At 34.9% G+C, this 23688-nt stretch overlaps 1 protein-coding gene across 3 annotated transcripts in view; it reads left to right on the top strand.

Annotated features, from left to right (window-relative positions):
• LOC141462324 (uncharacterized) overlaps positions 1 to 23164 on the top strand; it is a 67493-nt gene extending 44329 nt beyond the window's left edge. For 2 of the 3 annotated variants that reach the window (XM_074144084.1, XM_074144085.1), the window contains exons 40-44: positions 19081 to 19296; positions 19415 to 19662; positions 20045 to 20665; positions 22088 to 22196; positions 22845 to 23164. In XM_074144084.1, coding sequence (XP_074000185.1) covers positions 19081 to 19296; positions 19415 to 19662; positions 20045 to 20665; positions 22088 to 22196; positions 22845 to 23108 — 1458 coding nt within the window. In that variant the 3' untranslated portion in view covers positions 23109 to 23164. The remainder of the gene's footprint in view (positions 1 to 19080; positions 19297 to 19414; positions 19663 to 20044; positions 20666 to 22087; positions 22197 to 22844) is intronic. The other variant, XM_074144083.1, reaches the window with a different exon arrangement.
• The last annotated feature ends 524 nt before the right edge of the window (positions 23165 to 23688 follow it).

Here is a 23688-nt window from a genome sequence, read left to right as displayed (position 1 = left end):
AACAGAGTGTGTAAGAGCAGAAAGTTTCATACGAATAATCTGTTGTTTACTGTGGGAATTGTAAGGGCCCCATTTCACAGCAAAACCATGACCCAAAAAAAATTCAACTCCCAATATCTTCTCAACTAATGGATCTGTACTCAAGAAAACTATAGCATACTACTCAGTAAAACGGAGTGTGTAAGAGCAGAACGTTTCATACGAATAATCTGTTGTTTACTGTGGGAATTATAAGGGCCCCATTTCACAGCAAAACCATGACCCAAAAAAATTTCAACTCTCAATATCTTCTCAACTAATGGATCTGTACTCAAGAAAACTAAGGCATACTACTAAGTAAAACAGAGTGGGTAAAGATTATTCGTATGAAACCTTCTGCTCTTACACACTCTGTTTTACTGAGTAGTATGCTATAATTTTCTTGGGTACAGATCCATTAGTTGAGAAGATATTGCGAGTTGAAATTTTTTTGGGTCATGGTTTTGCTGTGAAATGGTGCCCTTATAATTCCCACAGTAAACAACAGATTATTCGTATGAAACCTTCTGCTCTTACACACTCCGTTTTACTGAGTAGTATGCTATAGCTTTCTTGAGTACAGATCCATTAGTTGAGAAGATATTGAGAGTTGAAATTTTTTTGGGTCACGGTTTTGCTGTGAAATGGGGCCCTTATAATTCCCACAGTAAACAACAGTTTATTCGTATGAAATTTGGTGCACTTACACACTCTGTTTTACTGAGTAGTATGCTATAGTTTTCTTGAGTACAGATCCATTATTTGAGAAGATATTGAGAGTTGAAATTTTTTTGGGTCATGGTTTTGCTGTGAAATTGGGCCTTTATAACTCCTGCAGTAAACAACAGATTTTTCGTGTGAAACTTTCTGCCCTTACACACTCTGTTTTACTGAGTAGTATGCTATAATTTTCTTGGGTACAGATCCATTAGTTGAGAAGATATTGCGAGTTGAAATTTTTTTGGCTCATGGTTTTGCTGTGAAATGGTGCCCTTATAATTCCCACAGTAAACAACAGATTATTCGTATGAAACCTTCTGCTCTTACACACTCTGTATTACTGAGTAGTATGCTATAGTTTTCTTGAGTACAGATCCATTAGTTGAGAATATTTTGAGAGTTGAAATTTTTTTGGGTCATGGTTTTGCTGTGAAATGGGGCCCTTATAATTCCCACAGTAACCAACAGATTATTCGTATGAAAATTTCTGCTCTTACACACTCCGTTTTACTGAGTAGTATGCTATAGTTTTCTTGAGTACAGATCCATTAGTTGAGAAGACATTGAGAGTTGAAATTTTTTTGGGTCATGGTTTTGCTGTGAAATTGGGCCTTTATAATTCCCACAGTAAACAACAGATTATTCGTATGAAACTTTCTGCTCTTACACACTCTGTTTTACTGAGTAGTATGCTATAGTTTTCTTGAGTACAGATTCATTAGTTGAGAAGATATTAAGAGTTGAAATTTTTTTGGGTCATGGTTTTGCTGTGTAATTGGGCCCTTATAATTTCCACAGTAAACAACAGATTATTCGTATGAAACTTTCTGCTCTTACACACTCCGTTTTACTGAGTAGTATGCTATAGTTTTCTTGAGTACAGATCCATTATTTGAGAAGATATTGACAGTTGAAATTTTTTTGGGTCATGGTTTTGCTGTGAAATTGGGCCTTTATAACTCCTGCAGTAAACAACAGATTCTTCGTGTGAAACTTTCTGCTCTTACACACTCTGTTTTACTGAGTAGTATGCTATAATTTTCTTGGGTACAGATCCATTAGTTGAGAAGATATTGCGAGTTGAAATTTTTTTGGGTCATGGTTTTGCTGTGAAATGGTGCCCTTATAATTCCCACAGTAAACAACAGATTATTCGTATGAAACCTTCTGCTCTTACACACTCCGTTTTACTGAGTAGTATGCTATAGCTTTCTTGAGTACAGATCCATTAGTTGAGAAGATATTGAGAGTTGAAATTTTTTTGGGTCACGGTTTTGCTGTGAAATGGGGCCCTTATAATTCCCACAGTAAACAACAGATTATTCGTATGAAATTTGGTGCACTTACACACTCTGTTTTACTGAGTAGTATGCTATAGTTTTCTTGAGTACAGATCCATTATTTGAGAAGATATTGAGAGTTGAAATTTTTTTGGGTCATGGTTTTGCTGTGAAATTGGGCCTTTATAACTCCTGCAGTAAACAACAGATTTTTCGTGTGAAACTTTCTGCTCTTACACACTCTGTTTTACTGAGTAGTATGCTATAATTTTCTTGGGTACAGATCCATTAGTTGAGAAGATATTGCGAGTTGAAATTTTTTTGGCTCATGGTTTTGCTGTGAAATGGTGCCCTTATAATTCCCACAGTAAACAACAGATTATTCGTATGAAACCTTCTGCTCTTACACACTCTGTATTACTGAGTAGTATGCTATAGTTTTCTTGAGTACAGATCCATTAGTTGAGAATATATTGAGAGTTGAAATTTTTTTGGGTCATGGTTTTGCTGAGAAATGAGGCCCTTATAATTCCCACTGTAAACAACAGATTATTCGTATGAAACTTTCTGCTCTTACACACTCCGTTTTACTGAGTAGTATGCTATAGTTTTCTTGAGTACAGATCCATTAGTTGAGAAGATATTGAGAGTTGAAATTTTTTTGGGTCATGGTTTTGCTGTGAAATGGGGCCCTTATAATTCCCACAGTAAACAACAGATTATTCGTATGAAATTTGGTGCACTTACACACTCTGTTTTACTGAGTAGTATGCTATAGTTTTCTTGAGTACAGTTCCATTATTTGAGAAGATATTGAGAGTTGAAATTTTTTTGGGTCATGGTTTTGCTGTGAAATTGGGCCTTTATAACTCCTGCAGTAAACAACAGATTCTTCGTGTGAAACTTTCTGCTCTTACACACTCTGTTTTACTGAGTAGTATGCTATAATTTTCTTGGGTACAGATCCATTAGTTGAGAAGATATTGCGAGTTGAAATTTTTTTGGGTCATGGTTTTGCTGTGAAATGGTGCCCTTATAATTCCCAAAGTAAACAACAGATTATTCGTATGAAACCTTCTGCTCTTACACACTCCGTTTTACTGAGTAGTATGCTATAGCTTTCTTGAGTACAGATCCATTAGTTGAGAAGATATTGAGAGTTGAAATTTTTTTGGGTCATGGTTTTGCTGTGAAATGGGGCCCTTATAATTCCCACAGTAAACAACAGATTATTCGTATGAAATTTGGTGCACTTACACACTCTGTTTTACTGAGTAGTATGCTATAGTTTTCTTGAGTACAGATCCATTATTTGAGAAGATATTGAGAGTTGAAATTTTTTTGGGTCATGGTTTTGCTGTGAAATTGGGCCTTTATAACTCCCACAGTAAACAACAGATTCTTCGTGTGAAACTTTCTGCTCTTACACACTCTGTTTTACTGAGTAGTATGCTATAATTTTCTTGGGTACAGATCTATTAGTTGAGAATATTTTGAGAGTTGAAATTTTTTTGGGTCATGGTTTTGCTGTGAAATGGGGCCCATATAATTCCCACAGTAAACAACAGATTATTCGTATGAAATTTGGTGCACTTACACACTCTGTTTTACTGAGTAGTATGCTATAGTTTTCTTGAGTACAGATCCATTATTTGAGAAGATATTGAGAGTTGAAATTTTTTTGGGTCATGGTTTTGCTGTGAAATGGTGCCCTTATAATTCCCACAGTAAACAACAGATTATTCGTATGAAACCTTCTGCTCTTACACACTCTGTATTACTGAGCAGTATGCTATAGTTTTCTTGAGTACAGATCCATTAGTTGAGAATATTTTGAGAGTTGAAATTTTTTTGGGTCATGGTTTTGCTGTGAAATGGTGCCCTTATAATTCCCACAGTAAACAACAGATTATTCGTATGAAACCTTCTGCTCTTACACACTCTGTATTACTGAGTAGTATGCTATAGTTTTCTTGAGTACAGATCCATTAGTTGAGAATATATTGAGAGTTGAAATTTTTTTGGGTCATGGTTTTGCTGTGAAATGAGGCCCTTATAATTCCCACTGTAAGCAACAGATTATTCGTATGAAACTATCTGCTCTTACACACTCCGTTTTACTGAGTAGTATGCTATAGTTTTCTTGAGTACAGATCCATTAGTTGAGAAGATATTGAGAGTTGAAATTTTTTTGGGTCATGGTTTTGCTGTGAAATGGGGCCCTTATAATTCCCACAGTAAACAACAGATTATTCGTATGAAATTTGGTGCACTTACACACTCTGTTTTACTGAGTAGTATGCTATAGTTTTCTTGAGTACAGATCCATTATTTGAGAAGATATTGAGAGTTGAAATTTTTTTGGGTCATGGTTTTGCTGTGAAATTGGGCCTTTATAACTCCCACAGTAAACAACAGATTCTTCGTGTGAAACTTTCTGCTCTTACACACTCTGTTTTACTGAGTAGTATGCTATAATTTTCTTGGGTACAGATCTATTAGTTGAGAAGATATTGCGAGTTGAAATTTTTTTGGGTCATGGTTTTGCTGTGAAATGGTGCCCTTATAATTCCCACAGTAAACAACAGATTATTCGTATGAAACCTTCTGCTCTTACACACTCTGTTTTACTGAGTAGTATGCTATAATTTTCTTGGGTACAGATCCATTAGTTGAGAAGATATTGCGAGTTGAAATTTTTTTGGCTCATGGTTTTGCTGTGAAATGGTGCCCTTATAATTCCCACAGTAAACAACAGATTATTCGTATGAAACCTTCTGCTCTTACACACTCTGTATTACTGAGTAGTATGCTATAGTTTTCTTGAGTACAGATCCATTAGTTGAGAATATTTTGAGAGTTGAAATTTTTTTGGGTCATGGTTTTGCTGTGAAATGGGGCCCTTAAAAATTCCCACAGTAACCAACAGATTATTCGTATGAAAATTTCTGCTCTTACACACTCCGTTTTACTGAGTAGTATGCTATAGTTTTCTTGAGTACAGATCCATTAGTTGAGAAGATATTGAGAGTTGAAATTTTTTTGGGTCATGGTTTTGCTGTGAAATTGGGCCTTTATAACTCCTGCAGTAAACAACAGATTCTTCGTGTGAAACTTTCTGCTCTTACACACTCTGTTTTACTGAGTAGTATGCTATAATTTTCTTGGGTACAGATCCATTAGTTGAGAAGATATTGCGAGTTGATATTTTTTTGGGTCATGGTTTTGCTGTGAAATGGTGCCCTTATAATTCCCAAAGTAAACAACAGATTATTCGTATGAAACCTTCTGCTCTTACACACTCCGTTTTACTGAGTAGTATGCTATAGCTTTCTTGAGTACAGATCCATTAGTTGAGAAGATATTGAGAGTTGAAATTTTTTTGGGTCATGGTTTTGCTGTGAAATGGGGCCCTTATAATTCCCACAGTAAACAACAGATTATTCGTATGAAATTTGGTGCACTTACACACTCTGTTTTACTGAGTAGTATGCTATAGTTTTCTTGAGTACAGATCCATTATTTGAGAAGATATTGACAGTTGAAATTTTTTTGGGTCATGGTTTTGCTGTGAAATTGGGCCCTTATAATTCCCACAGTAAACAACAGATTATTCGTATGAAACTTTCTGCTCTTACACACTCCTTTTTACTGAGTAGTATGCTATAGTTTTCTTGAGTACAGATCCATTACTTGAGAAGATATTGAGAGTTGAAATTTTTTTGGGTCATGGTTTTGCTGTGAAATGGGGCCCTTATAATTCCCACAGTAAACAACAGATTATTCGTATGAAATTTGGTGCTCTTACACACTCTGTTTTACTGAGTAGTATGCTATAGTTTTCTTGAGTACAGATCCATTATTTGAGAAGATATTGAGAGTTGAAATTTTTTTGGGTCATGGTTTTGCTGTGAAATTGGGCCTTTATAACTCCTGCAGTAAACAACAGATTCTTCGTGTGAAACTTTCTGCTCTTACACACTCTGTTTTACTGAGTAGTATGCTATAATTTTCTTGGGTATAGATCCATTAGTTGAGAAGATATTGCGAGTTGAAATTTTTTTGGGTCATGGTTTTGCTGTGAAATGGTGCCCTTATAATTCCCACAGTAAACAACAGATTATTCGTATGAAACCTTCTGCTCTTACACACTCCGTTTTACTGAGTAGTATGCTATAGCTTTCTTGAGTACAGATCCATTAGTTGAGAAGATATTGAGAGTTGAAATTTTTTTGGGTCACGGTTTTGCTGTGAAATGGGGCCCTTATAATTCCCACAGTAAACAACAGATTATTCGTATGAAATTTGGTGCACTTACACACTCTGTTTTACTGAGTAGTATGCTATAGTTTTCTTGAGTACAGATCCATTATTTGAGAAGATATTGAGAGTTGAAATTTTTTTGGGTCATGGTTTTGCTGTGAAATTGGGCCTTTATAACTCCTGCAGTAAACAACAGATTTTTCGTGTGAAACTTTCTGCTCTTACACACTCTGTTTTACTGAGTAGTATGCTATAATTTTCTTGGGTACAGATCCATTAGTTGAGAAGATATTGCGAGTTGAAATTTTTTTGGCTCATGGTTTTGCTGTGAAATGGTGCCCTTATAATTCCCACAGTAAACAACAGATTATTCGTATGAAACCTTCTGCTCTTACACACTCTGTATTACTGAGTAGTATGCTATAGTTTTCTTGAGTACAGATCCATTAGTTGAGAATATATTGAGAGTTGAAATTTTTTTGGGTCATGGTTTTGCTGTGAAATGAGGCCCTTATAATTCCCACTGTAAACAACAGATTATTCGTATGAAACTTTCTGCTCTTACACACTCCGTTTTACTGAGTAGTATGCTATAGTTTTCTTGAGTACAGATCCATTAGTTGAGAAGATATTGAGAGTTGAAATTTTTTTGGGTCATGGTTTTGCTGTGAAATGGGGCCCTTATAATTCCCACAGTAAACAACAGATTATTCGTATGAAATTTGGTGCACTTACACACTCTGTTTTACTGAGTAGTATGCTATAGTTTTCTTGAGTACAGATCCATTAGTTGAGAAGATATTGAGAGTTGAAATTTTTTTGGGTCATGGTTTCACTGTGAAATTGGGCCCTTATAATTCCCACAGTAAACAGGAGATTATTCGTGTGAAACTTTCTGCTCTTGCACACTCTGTTTTACTGAGTAGTATGCTATAATTTTCTTGGGTACAGATCTATTAGTTGAGAATATTTTGAGAGTTGAAATTTTTTTGGGTCATGGTTTTGCTGTGAAATGGGGCCCATATAATTCCCACAGTAAACAACAGATTATTCGTATGAAATTTGGTGCACTTACACACTCTGTTTTACTGAGTAGTATGCTATAGTTTTCTTGAGTACAGATCCATTATTTGAGAAGATATTGAGAGTTGAAATTTTTTTGGGTCATGGTTTTGCTGTGAAATGGTGCCCTTATAATTCCCACAGTAAACAACAGATTATTCGTATGAAACCTTCTGCTCTTACACACTCTGTATTACTGAGCAGTATGCTATAGTTTTCTTGAGTACAGATCCATTAGTTGAGAATATTTTGAGAGTTGAAATTTTTTTGGGTCATGGTTTTGCTGTGAAATGGGGCCCTTATAATTCCCACAGTAAACAACAGATTATTCGTATGAAAATTTCTGCTCTTACACACTCCGTTTTACTGAGTAGTATGCTATAGTTTTCTTGAGTTCAGATCCATTATTTGAGAAGATATTGAGAGTTGAAATTTTTTTGGGTCATGGTTTTGCTGTGAAATTGGGCATTTATAACTCCTGCAGTAAACAACAGATTCTTCGTGTGAAACTTTCTGCTCTTACACACTCTGTTTTACTGAGTAGTATGCTATAATTTTCTTGGGTACAGATCCATTAGTTGAGAAGATATTGCGAGTTGAAATTTTTTTGGGTCATGGTTTTGCTGTGAAATGGTGCCCTTATAATTCCCACAGTAAACAACAGATTATTCGTATGAAACCTTCTGCTCTTACACACTCTGTATTACTGAGTAGTATGCTATAGTTTTCTTGAGTACAGATCCATTAGTTGAGAATATATTGAGAGTTGAAATTTTTTTGGGTCATGGTTTTGCTGTGAAATGAGGCCCTTATAATTCCCACTGTAAGCAACAGATTATTCGTATGAAACTTTCTGCTCTTACACACTCCGTTTTACTGAGTAGTATGCTATAGTTTTCTTGAGTACAGATCCATTAGTTGAGAAGATATTGAGAGTTGAAATTTTTTTGGGTCATGGTTTTGCTGTGAAATGGGGCCCTTATAATTCCCACAGTAAACAACAGATTATTCGTATGAAATTTGGTGCACTTACACACTCTGTTTTACTGAGTAGTATGCTATAGTTTTCTTGAGTACAGATCCATTATTTGAGAAGATATTGAGAGTTGAAATTTTTTTGGGTCATGGTTTTGCTGTGAAATTGGGCCTTTATAACTCCCACAGTAAACAACAGATTCTTCATGTGAAACTTTCTGCTCTTACACACTCTGTTTTACTGAGTAGTATGCTATAATTTTCTTGGGTACAGATCTATTAGTTGAGAAGATATTGCGAGTTGAAATTTTTTTGGGTCATGGTTTTGCTGTGAAATGGTGCCCTTATAATTCCCACAGTAAACAACAGATTATTCGTATGAAACCTTCTGCTCTTACACACTCTGTTTTACTGAGTAGTATGCTATAATTTTCTTGGGTACAGATCCATTAGTTGAGAAGATATTGCGAGTTGAAATTTTTTTGGCTCATGGTTTTGCTGTGAAATGGTGCCCTTATAATTCCCACAGTAAACAACAGATTATTCGTATGAAACCTTCTGCTCTTACACACTCTGTATTACTGAGTAGTATGCTATAGTTTTCTTGAGTACAGATCCATTAGTTGAGAATATTTTGAGAGTTGAAATTTTTTTGGGTCATGGTTTTGCTGTGAAATGGGGCCCTTATAATTCCCACAGTAACCAACAGATTATTCGTATGAAAATTTCTGCTCTTACACACTCCGTTTTACTGAGTAGTATGCTATAGTTTTCTTGAGTACAGATCCATTAGTTGAGAAGATATTGAGAGTTGAAATTTTTTTGGGTCATGGTTTTGCTGTGAAATTGGGCCTTTATAACTCCTGCAGTAAACAACAGATTCTTCGTGTGAAACTTTCTGCTCTTACACACTCTGTTTTACTGAGTAGTATGCTATAATTTTCTTGGGTACAGATCCATTAGTTGAGAAGATATTGCGAGTTGATATTTTTTTGGGTCATGGTTTTGCTGTGAAATGGTGCCCTTATAATTCCCAAAGTAAACAACAGATTATTCGTATGAAACCTTCTGCTCTTACACACTCCGTTTTACTGAGTAGTATGCTATAGCTTTCTTGAGTACAGATCCATTAGTTGAGAAGATATTGAGAGTTGAAATTTTTTTGGGTCATGGTTTTGCTGTGAAATGGGGCCCTTATAATTCCCACAGTAAACAACAGATTATTCGTATGAAATTTGGTGCACTTACACACTCTGTTTTACTGAGTAGTATGCTATAGTTTTCTTGAGTACAGATCCATTATTTGAGAAGATATTGACAGTTGAAATTTTTTTGGGTCATGGTTTTGCTGTGAAATTGGGCCCTTATAATTCCCACAGTAAACAACAGATTATTCGTATGAAACTTTCTGCTCTTACACACTCCTTTTTACTGAGTAGTATGCTATAGTTTTCTTGAGTACAGATCCATTACTTGAGAAGATATTGAGAGTTGAAATTTTTTTGGGTCATGGTTTTGCTGTGAAATGGGGCCCTTATAATTCCCACAGTAAACAACAGATTATTCGTATGAAATTTGGTGCTCTTACACACTCTGTTTTACTGAGTAGTATGCTATAGTTTTCTTGAGTACAGATCCATTATTTGAGAAGATATTGAGAGTTGAAATTTTTTTGGGTCATGGTTTTGCTGTGAAATTGGGCCTTTATAACTCCTGCAGTAAACAACAGATTCTTCGTGTGAAACTTTCTGCTCTTACACACTCTGTTTTACTGAGTAGTATGCTATAATTTTCTTGGGTATAGATCCATTAGTTGAGAAGATATTGCGAGTTGAAATTTTTTTGGGTCATGGTTTTGCTGTGAAATGGTGCCCTTATAATTCCCACAGTAAACAACAGATTATTCGTATGAAACCTTCTGCTCTTACACACTCCGTTTTACTGAGTAGTATGCTATAGCTTTCTTGAGTACAGATCCATTAGTTGAGAAGATATTGAGAGTTGAAATTTTTTTGGGTCACGGTTTTGCTGTGAAATGGGGCCCTTATAATTCCCACAGTAAACAACAGATTATTCGTATGAAATTTGGTGCACTTACACACTCTGTTTTACTGAGTAGTATGCTATAGTTTTCTTGAGTACAGATCCATTATTTGAGAAGATATTGAGAGTTGAAATTTTTTTGGGTCATGGTTTTGCTGTGAAATTGGGCCTTTATAACTCCTGCAGTAAACAACAGATTTTTCGTGTGAAACTTTCTGCTCTTACACACTCTGTTTTACTGAGTAGTATGCTATAATTTTCTTGGGTACAGATCCATTAGTTGAGAAGATATTGCGAGTTGAAATTTTTTTGGCTCATGGTTTTGCTGTGAAATGGTGCCCTTATAATTCCCACAGTAAACAACAGATTATTCGTATGAAACCTTCTGCTCTTACACACTCTGTATTACTGAGTAGTATGCTATAGTTTTCTTGAGTACAGATCCATTAGTTGAGAATATATTGAGAGTTGAAATTTTTTTGGGTCATGGTTTTGCTGTGAAATGAGGCCCTTATAATTCCCACTGTAAACAACAGATTATTCGTATGAAACTTTCTGCTCTTACACACTCCGTTTTACTGAGTAGTATGCTATAGTTTTCTTGAGTACAGATCCATTAGTTGAGAAGATATTGAGAGTTGAAATTTTTTTGGGTCATGGTTTTGCTGTGAAATTGGGCCTTTATAACTCCTGCAGTAAACAACAGATTTTTCGTGTGAAACTTTCTGCTCTTACACACTCTGTTTTACTGAGTAGTATGCTATAATTTTCTTGGGTACAGATCCATTAGTTGAGAAGATATTGCGAGTTGAAATTTTTTTGGCTCATGGTTTTGCTGTGAAATGGTGCCCTTATAATTCCCACAGTAAACAACAGATTATTCGTATGAAACCTTCTGCTCTTACACACTCTGTATTACTGAGTAGTATGCTATAGTTTTCTTGAGTACAGATCCATTAGTTGAGAATATATTGAGAGTTGAAATTTTTTTGGGTCATGGTTTTGCTGTGAAATGAGGCCCTTATAATTCCCACTGTAAACAACAGATTATTCGTATGAAACTTTCTGCTCTTACACACTCCGTTTTACTGAGTAGTATGCTATAGTTTTCTTGAGTACAGATCCATTAGTTGAGAAGATATTGAGAGTTGAAATTTTTTTGGGTCATGGTTTTGCTGTGAAATGGGGCCCTTATAATTCCCACAGTAAACAACAGATTATTCGTATGAAATTTGGTGCACTTACACACTCTGTTTTACTGAGTAGTATGCTATAGTTTTCTTGAGTACAGATCCATTAGTTGAGATGATATTGAGAGTTGAAATTTTTTTGGGTCATGGTTTCACTGTGAAATTGGGCCCTTATAATTCCCACAGTAAACAGGAGATTATTCGTGTGAAACTTTCTGCTCTTGCACACTCTGTTTTACTGAGTAGTATGCTATAATTTTCTTGGGTACAGATCTATTAGTTGAGAATATTTTGAGAGTTGAAATTTTTTTGGGTCATGGTTTTGCTGTGAAATGGGGCCCATATAATTCCCACAGTAAACAACAGATTATTCGTATGAAATTTGGTGCACTTACACACTCTGTTTTACTGAGTAGTATGCTATAGTTTTCTTGAGTACAGATCCATTATTTGAGAAGATATTGAGAGTTGAAATTTTTTTGGGTCATGGTTTTGCTGTGAAATGGTGCCCTTATAATTCCCACAGTAAACAACAGATTATTCGTATGAAACCTTCTGCTCTTACACACTCTGTATTACTGAGCAGTATGCTATAGTTTTCTTGAGTACAGATCCATTAGTTGAGAATATTTTGAGAGTTGAAATTTTTTTGGGTCATGGTTTTGCTGTGAAATGGGGCCCTTATAATTCCCACAGTAAACAACAGATTATTCGTATGAAAATTTCTGCTCTTACACACTCCGTTTTACTGAGTAGTATGCTATAGTTTTCTTGAGTTCAGATCCATTATTTGAGAAGATATTGAGAGTTGAAATTTTTTTGGGTCATGGTTTTGCTGTGAAATTGGGCATTTATAACTCCTGCAGTAAACAACAGATTCTTCGTGTGAAACTTTCTGCTCTTACACACTCTGTTTTACTGAGTAGTATGCTATAATTTTCTTGGGTACAGATCCATTAGTTGAGAAGATATTGCGAGTTGAAATTTTTTTGGGTCATGGTTTTGCTGTGAAATGGTGCCCTTATAATTCCCACAGTAAACAACAGATTATTCGTATGAAACCTTCTGCTCTTACACACTCTGTATTACTGAGTAGTATGCTATAGTTTTCTTGAGTACAGATCCATTAGTTGAGAATATATTGAGAGTTGAAATTTTTTTGGGTCATGGTTTTGCTGTGAAATGAGGCCCTTATAATTCCCACTGTAAGCAACAGATTATTCGTATGAAACTTTCTGCTCTTACACACTCCGTTTTACTGAGTAGTATGCTATAGTTTTCTTGAGTACAGATCCATTAGTTGAGAAGATATTGAGAGTTGAAATTTTTTTGGGTCATGGTTTTGCTGTGAAATGGGGCCCTTATAATTCCCACAGTAAACAACAGATTATTCGTATGAAATTTGGTGCACTTACACACTCTGTTTTACTGAGTAGTATGCTATAGTTTTCTTGAGTACAGATCCATTATTTGAGAAGATATTGAGAGTTGAAATTTTTTTGGGTCATGGTTTTGCTGTGAAATTGGGCCTTTATAACTCCCACAGTAAACAACAGATTCTTCATGTGAAACTTTCTGCTCTTACACACTCTGTTTTACTGAGTAGTATGCTATAATTTTCTTGGGTACAGAACTATTAGTTGAGAAGATATTGCGAGTTGAAATTTTTTTGGGTCATGGTTTTGCTGTGAAATTGGGCATTTATAACTCCTGCAGTAAACAACAGATTCTTCGTGTGAAACTTTCTGCTCTTACACACTCTGTTTTACTGAGTAGTATGCTATAATTTTCTTGGGTACAGATCCATTAGTTGAGAAGATATTGCGAGTTGAAATTTTTTTGGGTCATGGTTTTGCTGTGAAATGGTGCCCTTATAATTCCCACAGTAAACAACAGATTATTCGTATGAAACCTTCTGCTCTTACACACTCTGTATTACTGAGTAGTATGCTATAGTTTTCTTGAGTACAGATCCATTAGTTGAGAATATATTGAGAGTTGAAATTTTTTTGGGTCATGGTTTTGCTGTGAAATGAGGCCCTTATAATTCCCACTGTAAGCAACAGATTATTCGTATGAAACTTTCTGCTCTTACACACTCCGTTTTACTGAGTAGTATGCTATAGTTTTCTTGAGTACAGATCCATTAGTTGAGAAGATATTGAGAGTTGAAATTTTTTTGGGTCATGGTTTTGCTGTGAAATGGGGCCCTTATAATTCCCACAGTAAACAACAGATTATTCGTATGAAATTTGGTGCACTTACACACTCTGTTTTACTGAGTAGTATGCTATAGTTTTCTTGAGTACAGATCCATTATTTGAGAAGATATTGAGAGTTGAAATTTTTTTGGGTCATGGTTTTGCTGTGAAATTGGGCCTTTATAACTCCCACAGTAAACAACAGATTCTTCATGTGAAACTTTCTGCTCTTACACACTCTGTATTACTGAGTAGAATGCTATAGTTTTCTTGAGTACAGATCCATTAGTTGAGAATATTTTGAGAGTTGAAATTTTTTTGGGTCATGGTTTTGCTGTGAAATGGGGCCCTTATAGTTCCCACAGTAAACAACAGATTATTCGTATGAAAATTTCTGCTCTTACACACTCCGTTTTACTGAGTAGTATGCTATAGTTTTCTTGAGTACAGATCCATTAGTTGAGAAGATATTGAGAGTTGAAATTTTTTTGGGTCATGGTTTTGCTGTGAAATTGGGCCTTTATAATTCCCACAGTAAACAACAGATTATTCGTATGAAACGTTCTACTCTTACACACTCTGTTTTACTGAGTAGTATGCTATAGTTTTCTTGAGTACAGATCCATTAGTTGAGAAGATATTGAGAGTTGAAATTTTGTTTGGGTCATGGTTTTGCTGTGTAATTGGGCCCTTATAATTTCCACAGTAAACAACAGATTATTCGTATGAAACTTTCTGCTCTTACACACTCCGTTTTACTGAGTAGTATGCTATAGTTTTCTTGAGTACAGATCCATTACTTGAGAAGATATTGAGAGTTGAAATTTTTTTGGGTCATGGTTTTGCTGTGAAATGGGGCCCTTATAATTCCCACAGTAAACAACAGATTATTCGTATGAAATATGGTGCTCTTACACACTCTGTTTTACTGAGTAGTATGCTATAGTTTTCTTGAGTACAGATCCATTATTTGAGAAGATATTGACAGTTGAAATTTTTTTGGGTCATGGTTTTGCTGTGAAATTGGGCCCTTATAATTCCCACAGTAAACAACAGATTATTCGTATGAAACTTTCTGCTCTTACACACTCCTTTTTACTGAGTAGTATGCTATAGTTTTCTTGAGTACAGATCCATTACTTGAGAAGATATTGATAGTTGAAATTTTTTTGGGTCATGGTTTTGCTGTGAAATGGGGCCCTTATAATTCTCACAGTAAACAACAGATTATTCGTATGAAATTTGGTGCTCTTTCACACTCTGTTTTACTGAGTAGTATGCTATAGTTTTCTTGAGTACAGATCCATTATTTGAGAAGATATTGAGAGTTGAAATTTTTTTGGGTCATGGTTTTGCTGTGAAATTGGGCCTTTATAACTCCTGCAGTAAACAACAGATTCTTCGTGTGAAACTTTCTGCTCTTACACACTCTGTTTTACTGAGTAGTATGCTATAATTTTCTTGGGTACAGATCCATTAGTTGAGAAGATATTGCGAGTTGAAATTTTTTTGGGTCATGGTTTTGCTGTGAAATGGTGCCCTTATAATTCCCACAGTAAACAACAGATTATTCGTATGAAACCTTCTGCTCTTACACACTCCGTTTTACTGAGTAGTATGCTATAGCTTTCTTGAGTACAGATCCATTAGTTGAGAAGATATTGAGAGTTGAAATTTTTTTGGGTCATGGTTTTGCTGTGAAATGGGGCCCTTATAATTCCCACAGTAAACAACAGATTATTCGTATGAAATTTGGTGCTCTTACACACTCTGTTTTACTGAGTAGTATGCTATAGTTTTCTTGAGTACAGATCCATTATTTGAGAAGATATTGAGAGTTGAAATTTTTTTGGGTCATGGTTTTGCTGTGAAATTGGGCATTTATAACTCCTGCAGTAAACAACAGATTCTTCGTGTGAAACTTTCTGCTCTTACACACTCTGTTTTACTGAGTAGTATGCTATAATTTTCTTGGGTACAGATCCATTAGTTGAGAAGATATTGCGAGTTGAAATTTTTTTGGGTCATGGTTTTGCTGTGAAATGGTGCCCTTATAATTCCCACAGTAAACAACAGATTATTCGTATGAAACCTTCTGCTCTTACACACTCTGTATTACTGAGTAGTATGCTATAGTTTTCTTGAGTACAGATCCATTAGTTGAGAATATATTGAGAGTTGAAATTTTTTTGGGTCATGGTTTTGCTGTGAAATGAGGCCCTTATAATTCCCACTGTAAGCAACAGATTATTCGTATGAAACTTTCTGCTCTTACACACTCCGTTTTACTGAGTAGTATGCTATAGTTTTCTTGAGTACAGATCCATTAGTTGAGAAGATATTGAGAGTTGAAATTTTTTTGGGTCATGGTTTTGCTGTGAAATTGGGCCCTTATAATTCCCACAGTAAACAACAGATTATTCGTATGAAATTTGGTGCACTTACACACTCTGTTTTACTGAGTAGTATGCTATAGTTTTCTTGAGTACAGATCCATTATTTGAGAAGATATTGAGAGTTGAAATTTTTTTGGGTCATGGTTTTGCTGTGAAATTGGGCCTTTATAACTCCCACAGTAAACAACAGATTCTTCGTGTGAAACTTTCTGCTCTTACACACTCTGTTTTACTGAGTAGTATGCTACAATTTTCTTGGGTACAGATCTATTAGTTGAGAAGATATTGCGAGTTGAAATTTTTTTGGGTCATGGTTTTGCTGTGAAATGGTGCCCTTATAATTCCCACAGTAAACAACAGATTATTCGTATGAAACCTTCTGCTCTTACACACTCTGTATTACTGAGTAGTATGCTATAGTTTTCTTGAGTACAGATCCATTAGTTGAGAATATTTTGAGAGTTGAAATTTTTTTGGGTCATGGTTTTGCTGTGAAATGGGGCCCTTATAATTCCCACAGTAAACAACAGATTATTCGTATGAAAATTTCTGCTCTTACACACTCCGTTTTACTGAGTAGTATGCTATAGTTTTCTTGAGTACAGATCCATTAGTTGAGAAGATATTGAGAGTTGAAATTTTTTTGGGTCATGGTTTTGCTGTGAAATTGGGCCTTTATAATTCCCACAGTAAACAACAGATTATTCGTATGAAACTTTCTGCTCTTACACACTCTGTTTTACTGAGTAGTATGCTATAGTTTTCTTGAGTACAGATCCATTAGTTGAGAAGATATTGAGAGTTGAAATTTTTTTGGGTCATGGTTTTGCTGTGTAATTGGGCCCTTATAATTCCCACAGTAAACAACAGATTATTCGTATGAAATTTGGTGCTCTTACACACTCTGTTTTACTGAGTAGTATGCTATAGTTTTCTTGAGTACAGATCCATTATTTGAGAAGATATTGACAGTTGAAATTTTTTTGGGTCATGGTTTTGCTGTGAAATTGGGCCCTTATAATTCCCACAGTAAACAACAGATTATTCGTATGAAACTTTCTGCTCTTACACACTCCTTTTTACTGAGTAGTATGCTATAGTTTTCTTGAGTACAGATCCATTACTTGAGAAGATATTGAGAGTTGAAATTTTTTTGGGTCATGGTTTTGCTGTGAAATGGGGCCCTTATAATTCCCACAGTAAACAACAGATTATTCGTATGAAATTTGGTGCTCTTACACACTCTGTTTTACTGAGTAGTATGCTATAGTTTTCTTGAGTACAGATCCATTATTTGAGAAGATATTGAGAGTTGAAATTTTTTTGGGTCATGGTTTTGCTGTGAAATTGGGCCTTTATAACTCCTGCAGTAAACAACAGATTCTTCGTGTGAAACTTTCTGCTCTTACACACTCTGTTTTACTGAGTAGTATGCTATAATTTTCTTGGGTACAGATCCATTAGTTGAGAAGATATTGCGAGTTGAAATTTTTTTGGGTCATGGTTTTGCTGTGAAATGGTGCCCTTATAATTCCCACAGTAAACAACAGATTATTCGTATGAAACCTTCTGCTCTTACACACTCCGTTTTACTGAGTAGTATGCTATAGCTTTCTTGAGTACAGATCCATTAGTTGAGAAGATATTGAGAGTTGAAATTTTTTGGGGTCATGGTTTTGCTGTGAAATGGGGCCCTTACAATTCCCACAGTAAACAACAGATTATTCGTATGAAATTTGGTGCACTTACACACTCTGTTTTACTGAGTAGTATGCTATAGTTTTCTTGAGTACAGATCCATTAGTTGAGAAGATATTGAGAGTTGAAATTTTTTTGGGTCATGGTTTCACTGTGAAATTGGGCCCTTATAATTCCCACAGTAAACAGGAGATTATTCGTGTGAAACTTTCTGCTCTTGCACACTCTGTTTTACTGAGTAGTATGCTAATGTTTCCTAGAGTACAAATCCATAAGTTGAGAAGATATTGAGAGTCTTTTTTTTTTGGGTCATGGTTTTGCTGTGAAATGGGGTTCTTATAACTCCTACAGCAAAAGGGGTGGTGAAGGTTGAATTCGCTGATTGGTCGTTTATGAAGGGGGGTAAAGGTAGTGTCGTCGAATTCGCTGATTAATTGATTGTGAACGTTGGGGAAAAATGCGTGGCCTAATGCCCTCGTTCTAGTTCCTGATTGTTGATTAAGAAGTTTTGGGCGGGGGTGGTGACGTCGAATTTGTTGATTGGTCGATTAAGAAGTGGTGGTGGTGGGTAAAGTTGATGTCGTCGAATTCGGATTGCTTGGGAGAGCGGCCATCTTGCACAATTTAGGTGTGTCGATGATTGATCAATAAGAAGTGGTAGGGGGCGTGGCCTAAAGCCCTCGTCGAATTCGATGATTTGTCAATAAGGAGGGGGGCGTGGCTTAAACCCTTGTCGAATTCGATGGTTATTCAATAAAGATTGGTGGGGTAGGTGTTGGCGGAGTGGGGATGTCGGCCATCTTGCACAAAAAAGGTGCACAGTTTTGGTGCGCCAGAACCGCCATTTCCCTACTATTACGTTCCTGGAAGAAATCGCTGTCCAGCCTCCTTTGGGCAGGCTAAAGAAAAGTATTCACAGAAATTGAACTTCTGCTACATTCACCATTAGAGTAGATTCAGCTCCTCTGTTACCCCCTGCCACAAAAAATACAGCTTCGCTTACCATAAAACATAAAACAGCAACATTGCGGGAATTCCAAATTAAGGGAAATCGATTAACCAGAAATAAAATTTCAAATGATTTCTTTTACACTGCCTGAAAAACAATATTACTATCTCAATTTTGTGGTAGGAACTAACATTAAAAGAATGTATCACATTTATAATTGTAACAATTAGAAAAAGTAAAAGTCAGATGAGGTTTAATCACAGAGATTGTTTTGCATTTTTATAGGCGATAGAATACTTAAAAATGTATTATAGACCAACCGAATACATAGAATGGAAATGTGGTGAATTTGAAGAAGCTCTCGACAACGGTACGATTTTGGATTCTTACAAGAAAGTGTATAATGAAGAAAGTGGTGCTTGGTTTGATCCAGCGGAATTCTGCATGTTAGAAGAAGATAACAACATGACCAGCAATTGGCAAAAACCAGATGACTGTAGAGTAAGTAAGCTTTAATTACTTAATTATCTGAATTAAGATTTTTATTTAGTACAGTCACACTTAGGAGGGGCTCTGTTTTGTTAACCTCTTAAAACAATCAACTTTTCCATTTCCGTAGACATCAAGTGACGAACTGTCTGAAATAGAAGAAGAAGAAGTCGAAGAAGAAGAAGATGAAGAAGATCTTTCGTTTGAAGACTACAATTTCTTAAAAGACTTAAAAAATTGGATGGAAGATTTTAAAGATTGCGTGGTTCTGATGAAGTGGCCATTGCATAATATTAAACGTACATTAAGTGGTCACAATGGCTTTATAACACGTACAAAAAAAACAGTGAATGCTGGATTAGAAAAGGATGATATAGTGTAAGTTTTACTATCACTTTCCATAACTTTAAACACGGAAAACTGAGACAGCGCTTTATGTACCTGTTTTCCCAAAGAAAACCTAGCATTTTCTTTCCAACACTGGCTTTTCCACCTGCTCTGAATGATGGAATCTTAGAAGGTCATTATGGAGTCGCTCCTTTTCCCACTTTTGCTTTCTAGATTCAATTCTAGGAAATTCTGCAATGTTCCCAAACCACCGGTATTTGCACTTTTACATACTTTATTCTTACATTTGTCTTCTCATGGCTGAAGGAACCGCTTTTAAACTACGTTCAGCTTGATTCATAACACTTCATGGCAAAAAGGCGAGGGAGACATTAGTTCTAATGTGCTGACGTCTTTTTTTTTTGTTTTTCAGATACAGATATTACCCGGGTTACAAAGCTATCTATCATAGTCATTTCATGGACGATGCATTTACAACAGATATTAAAAATTGGATGTATTTTTCAAAAATATTTTCAGAATTTAAAGCTCGCCTAATTAATGATGATAAGTCACGTGACTATGAAGATGATGATGAATTCTCCAAGTTGGCTGAAATGAGTACATACAGTATTCATAATTTACTAATGGGATCTCCAATATATGACCTAAAACAAGGTTCTTGGCACGGGAGCCAAGAAAAACTCAGTAAAACTGCAAGTTCCGACAGTCTGATATCTAGCCACATAGACAGTGATTTGGAAGAATTATTGTTGCTGTCTCCTGACACAGGAGGAAGTGTTTCTTCAGAAGATAATGAAGAGACTGCTACTCTGGTATCTAATCGCAAGATTACTTTTGAGGAATTGACACAAGCATTGTCCATGTTGTATGATCAGTTTGAGGAGGTGAAGACTCAAGTGGAAGAGTTCGATTACATTTCGTTGGATTACTCAGAATGTAAACTACGTTATCTCAGATCCATTCCCTCCATGAGATCAGTGTCAGTGGGCGAGGATGAAGGTAACGAGGAAGTGCAACAAGAAATCGGTCCGTAAGTGTTCGATGTTTTTTAATTCCTCTAATCTGCTTGTGTTCATACCACTTTTCTAATTTGAGTTTTTAGAGTATGTATATTTATATTCTCTTGAGTACGTTATTCAGAATTTTTACCCCAAGGCCTGTTACAAAAAATTATGTTTAACCTTCTTTTTTTTTAGTTTAAAGCCTGTTTAGTAAAACCATAGTTTTTAAATACGTATCTTAACCAGTTTTAATGCATACACACATACTTAAATGTTTCAATCTCTTCATGTAAATGTTTGAGGCCGTTGTTGAAACTTTATCAAACTAAAATTAAAATAAACAGCCTCGAAGTTTCCCGTGTACAAATATATATTGAACATTCTAATGAAACGACACATCTATTTATTTGTTACAAAAATGTCTGGCCTTTAGAATGTAACTGATATTTGTTGACTTCCATGAATAGCATTCATTTCTATATTTGCAATAATAATAATTATAACAATCATATTTATAGGTAAAGTTCAGCCCAATATCGTTTGAATTTCATTTCTCATCCTTCTCTTCTTTAAGCAAATTTATTTTATGTAATAAGCAGGCATTTCTTGTGAATTGAATTAGTATTTTATTTTGTCTTTGTCTCTTTTTTTAGTGCATTTACTATTCATTATATTATTTTCACTTTATTTTGCTTAAATTTGCCTACTTTCATTTGTAAAAACCACTACTTGCTATGGATTAATGTATCTAAAAGCAATAAATAAATAATAATATTGAACATCCGCAATTTAAATTTATATCTACAATTTTAAATTTCTGAGAATGGAAACAGAACCATTTGTAATCATTTCAAGCTCCTTCATAAGGAAAGATTCAGCAAAAATATATGATCAAATAAGACCATAGTTTTTTTTTGTAAAACGATAATATAGCAAAATAAAGCAGCAAATTCTCTCACCAACATATTAAGAACGAAACAGAAATCACATGAATTATATAAAAGATTCTTGCCTAAAATAAAGTAAATGCCTTCTAATTCCGCTAACTGATGGACAAAATATTTTCACGGCTGTATTGTGTTTCAAAACAATTATAGTCTTGTACTTAGAAAACTAGATTATTGTCTCGAATGCAGCCCATTTTCTATCGTCCAGTAGCATTCTTTCATTGGACGGAGCCATGAACAATGATGTAACCGCAGCACTTAAAACATATTATGGGATCAGCAAATTTGCGTATTCATAAACTTTATGAGTTATTTATTTTATTTATGAAATTTTTGGAGTTCAGGTTAAATTTCAAAGTTTCAACGGAGGAAGTTCCTTCACTTTTATCCTGCGAGGGAACCCATCTTCACTTAGAAGAAAAATTGTCAATTATAATTAAAGTATGAGGTATTTTTTTTTCAAATTGAATTGTATGAATAAAATTTTTGAACAATTTTTTGCAGGAAGAAAGCTTGCGATTATTCCAGCGTGCGAGTGATTAATTCTTCGACCAGCTCTGAGCTCTCCTCTCTGCTCTCTTTGCCAGCAAAAGCACCAATCTTTCGTAAAAAGGTATTTGTAAAATGCTTATTTTTATTATAGGTACGGAAATACAGAGAAAATAGACTTAAACCATGGACTTAAATTTACATAAAAATTCAATAAGTAGATTAGATTTGCAATTAGAAAAAGGTTATAAAGTTAAGATTCATTGCAGTCTGTAAGAACTGTTCGGTTCCTTGGAGTCCGTAATTTTTCATACAATGCATAAACCGACTATAAAGTGTAACTACAGTATATGATTGTAAAGTGTGCTATGAAAAACGAATGTAAGTAAGTGGCAAATCCTGAATGGCACCAAAATTTTGGAAATATATTTTTGTCCATAAATTAATGTGCTAAGGCCATAGAAACTCGTGAAAAAGATTTCTTAGCACATGGTCTTTACATAAGTGAATATGTTGTAAAGGTGATAGATGTAACTTAAAAATATTTACAAATAAGATATTGCGCTGCAAGTTGTCAGTTTATGTTACTAATCATATTTATTCTACAATAAATCTGAAAATTTAATTTATAGTAGCCCATCCAGATACTTGGATAAAACTAAAACAAATTTTCAGTATTGTCTAACGTAGATCGTGACAGTTCGCAATAGATTGGTTAAAAAATTCCAATGGTGTAAAATATTATATTTTAAATTTTGATTTATTTCCACAGACAACAATTGGTGCAGATATTATTCATACAGACTCAGAACATCTAAATGAATTCGAAGATGAAACTTTATTCTATTCAGACTCAACTGAAAACTTTTGTAAGATTGATAAAAGAAAACCGCGCAAAGGTTTTGAGGAATATTATTTTAGGCCTGACAATGTGCAAGACGAAGAATTTGGAATAAAATGTGTTTGCAAGTTTCCCGAGAAGGAGGATAAGCAGATTCTGGAGTCTGACAATCAATCGGATTGGATAATGAAATAATTTACATTTGTGTAAATTAAACTAATAACTAAAAAATTACAATATATATGTTTTTTAAAAGTTACCATTTCTTGTTCCTTTTTTTATTTTATAGTTAATTATTTAAGAGGTGTTAAATTCCGCGGTGTTAATCCAGATCTGAATCTTGCCCATCTATTTTACATAAAATTGGAATCATATTGATTCTTCGGATGCATGCATACAGAAATATCAACTTTGTTATTAAGATTCTCATCCTCAAAGGCAATAACTGCATGTTCATTGCGTGTTGGTTAATTACAAACTCACGGATGATAGGTTTAGGTGCGTTATTAATTGATAAATAAATTCATTGAAATACGAAGGAAACTGTTCCAAGCACTTAGTATACGACATATCCCTTTAAATTACTTGCAAACATTGGTATCTGCATCATTTTGGTTTTATAAGAGTTCACCTTACCAATGAAAACTCCAAATTACTAAGTCAGAACTACTATCACTAAAATGGCAGTTAAAAATCTTATTGGAACCAAACATAACCATCATTTAGTTTTTACAAATTGGTGGAATTGGAACGTAAACAAATAACATTCAAAGAT

The sequence above is a fragment of the Rhodnius prolixus genome, unplaced genomic scaffold (genome assembly GCF_049639745.1).
Source record: "Rhodnius prolixus isolate KJV_2025 unplaced genomic scaffold, Rpr scaffold_30, whole genome shotgun sequence".
NCBI lineage: Eukaryota > Metazoa > Arthropoda > Insecta > Hemiptera > Reduviidae > Rhodnius > Rhodnius prolixus.
This window is presented reverse-complemented; position numbering and strand designations above follow the sequence as displayed.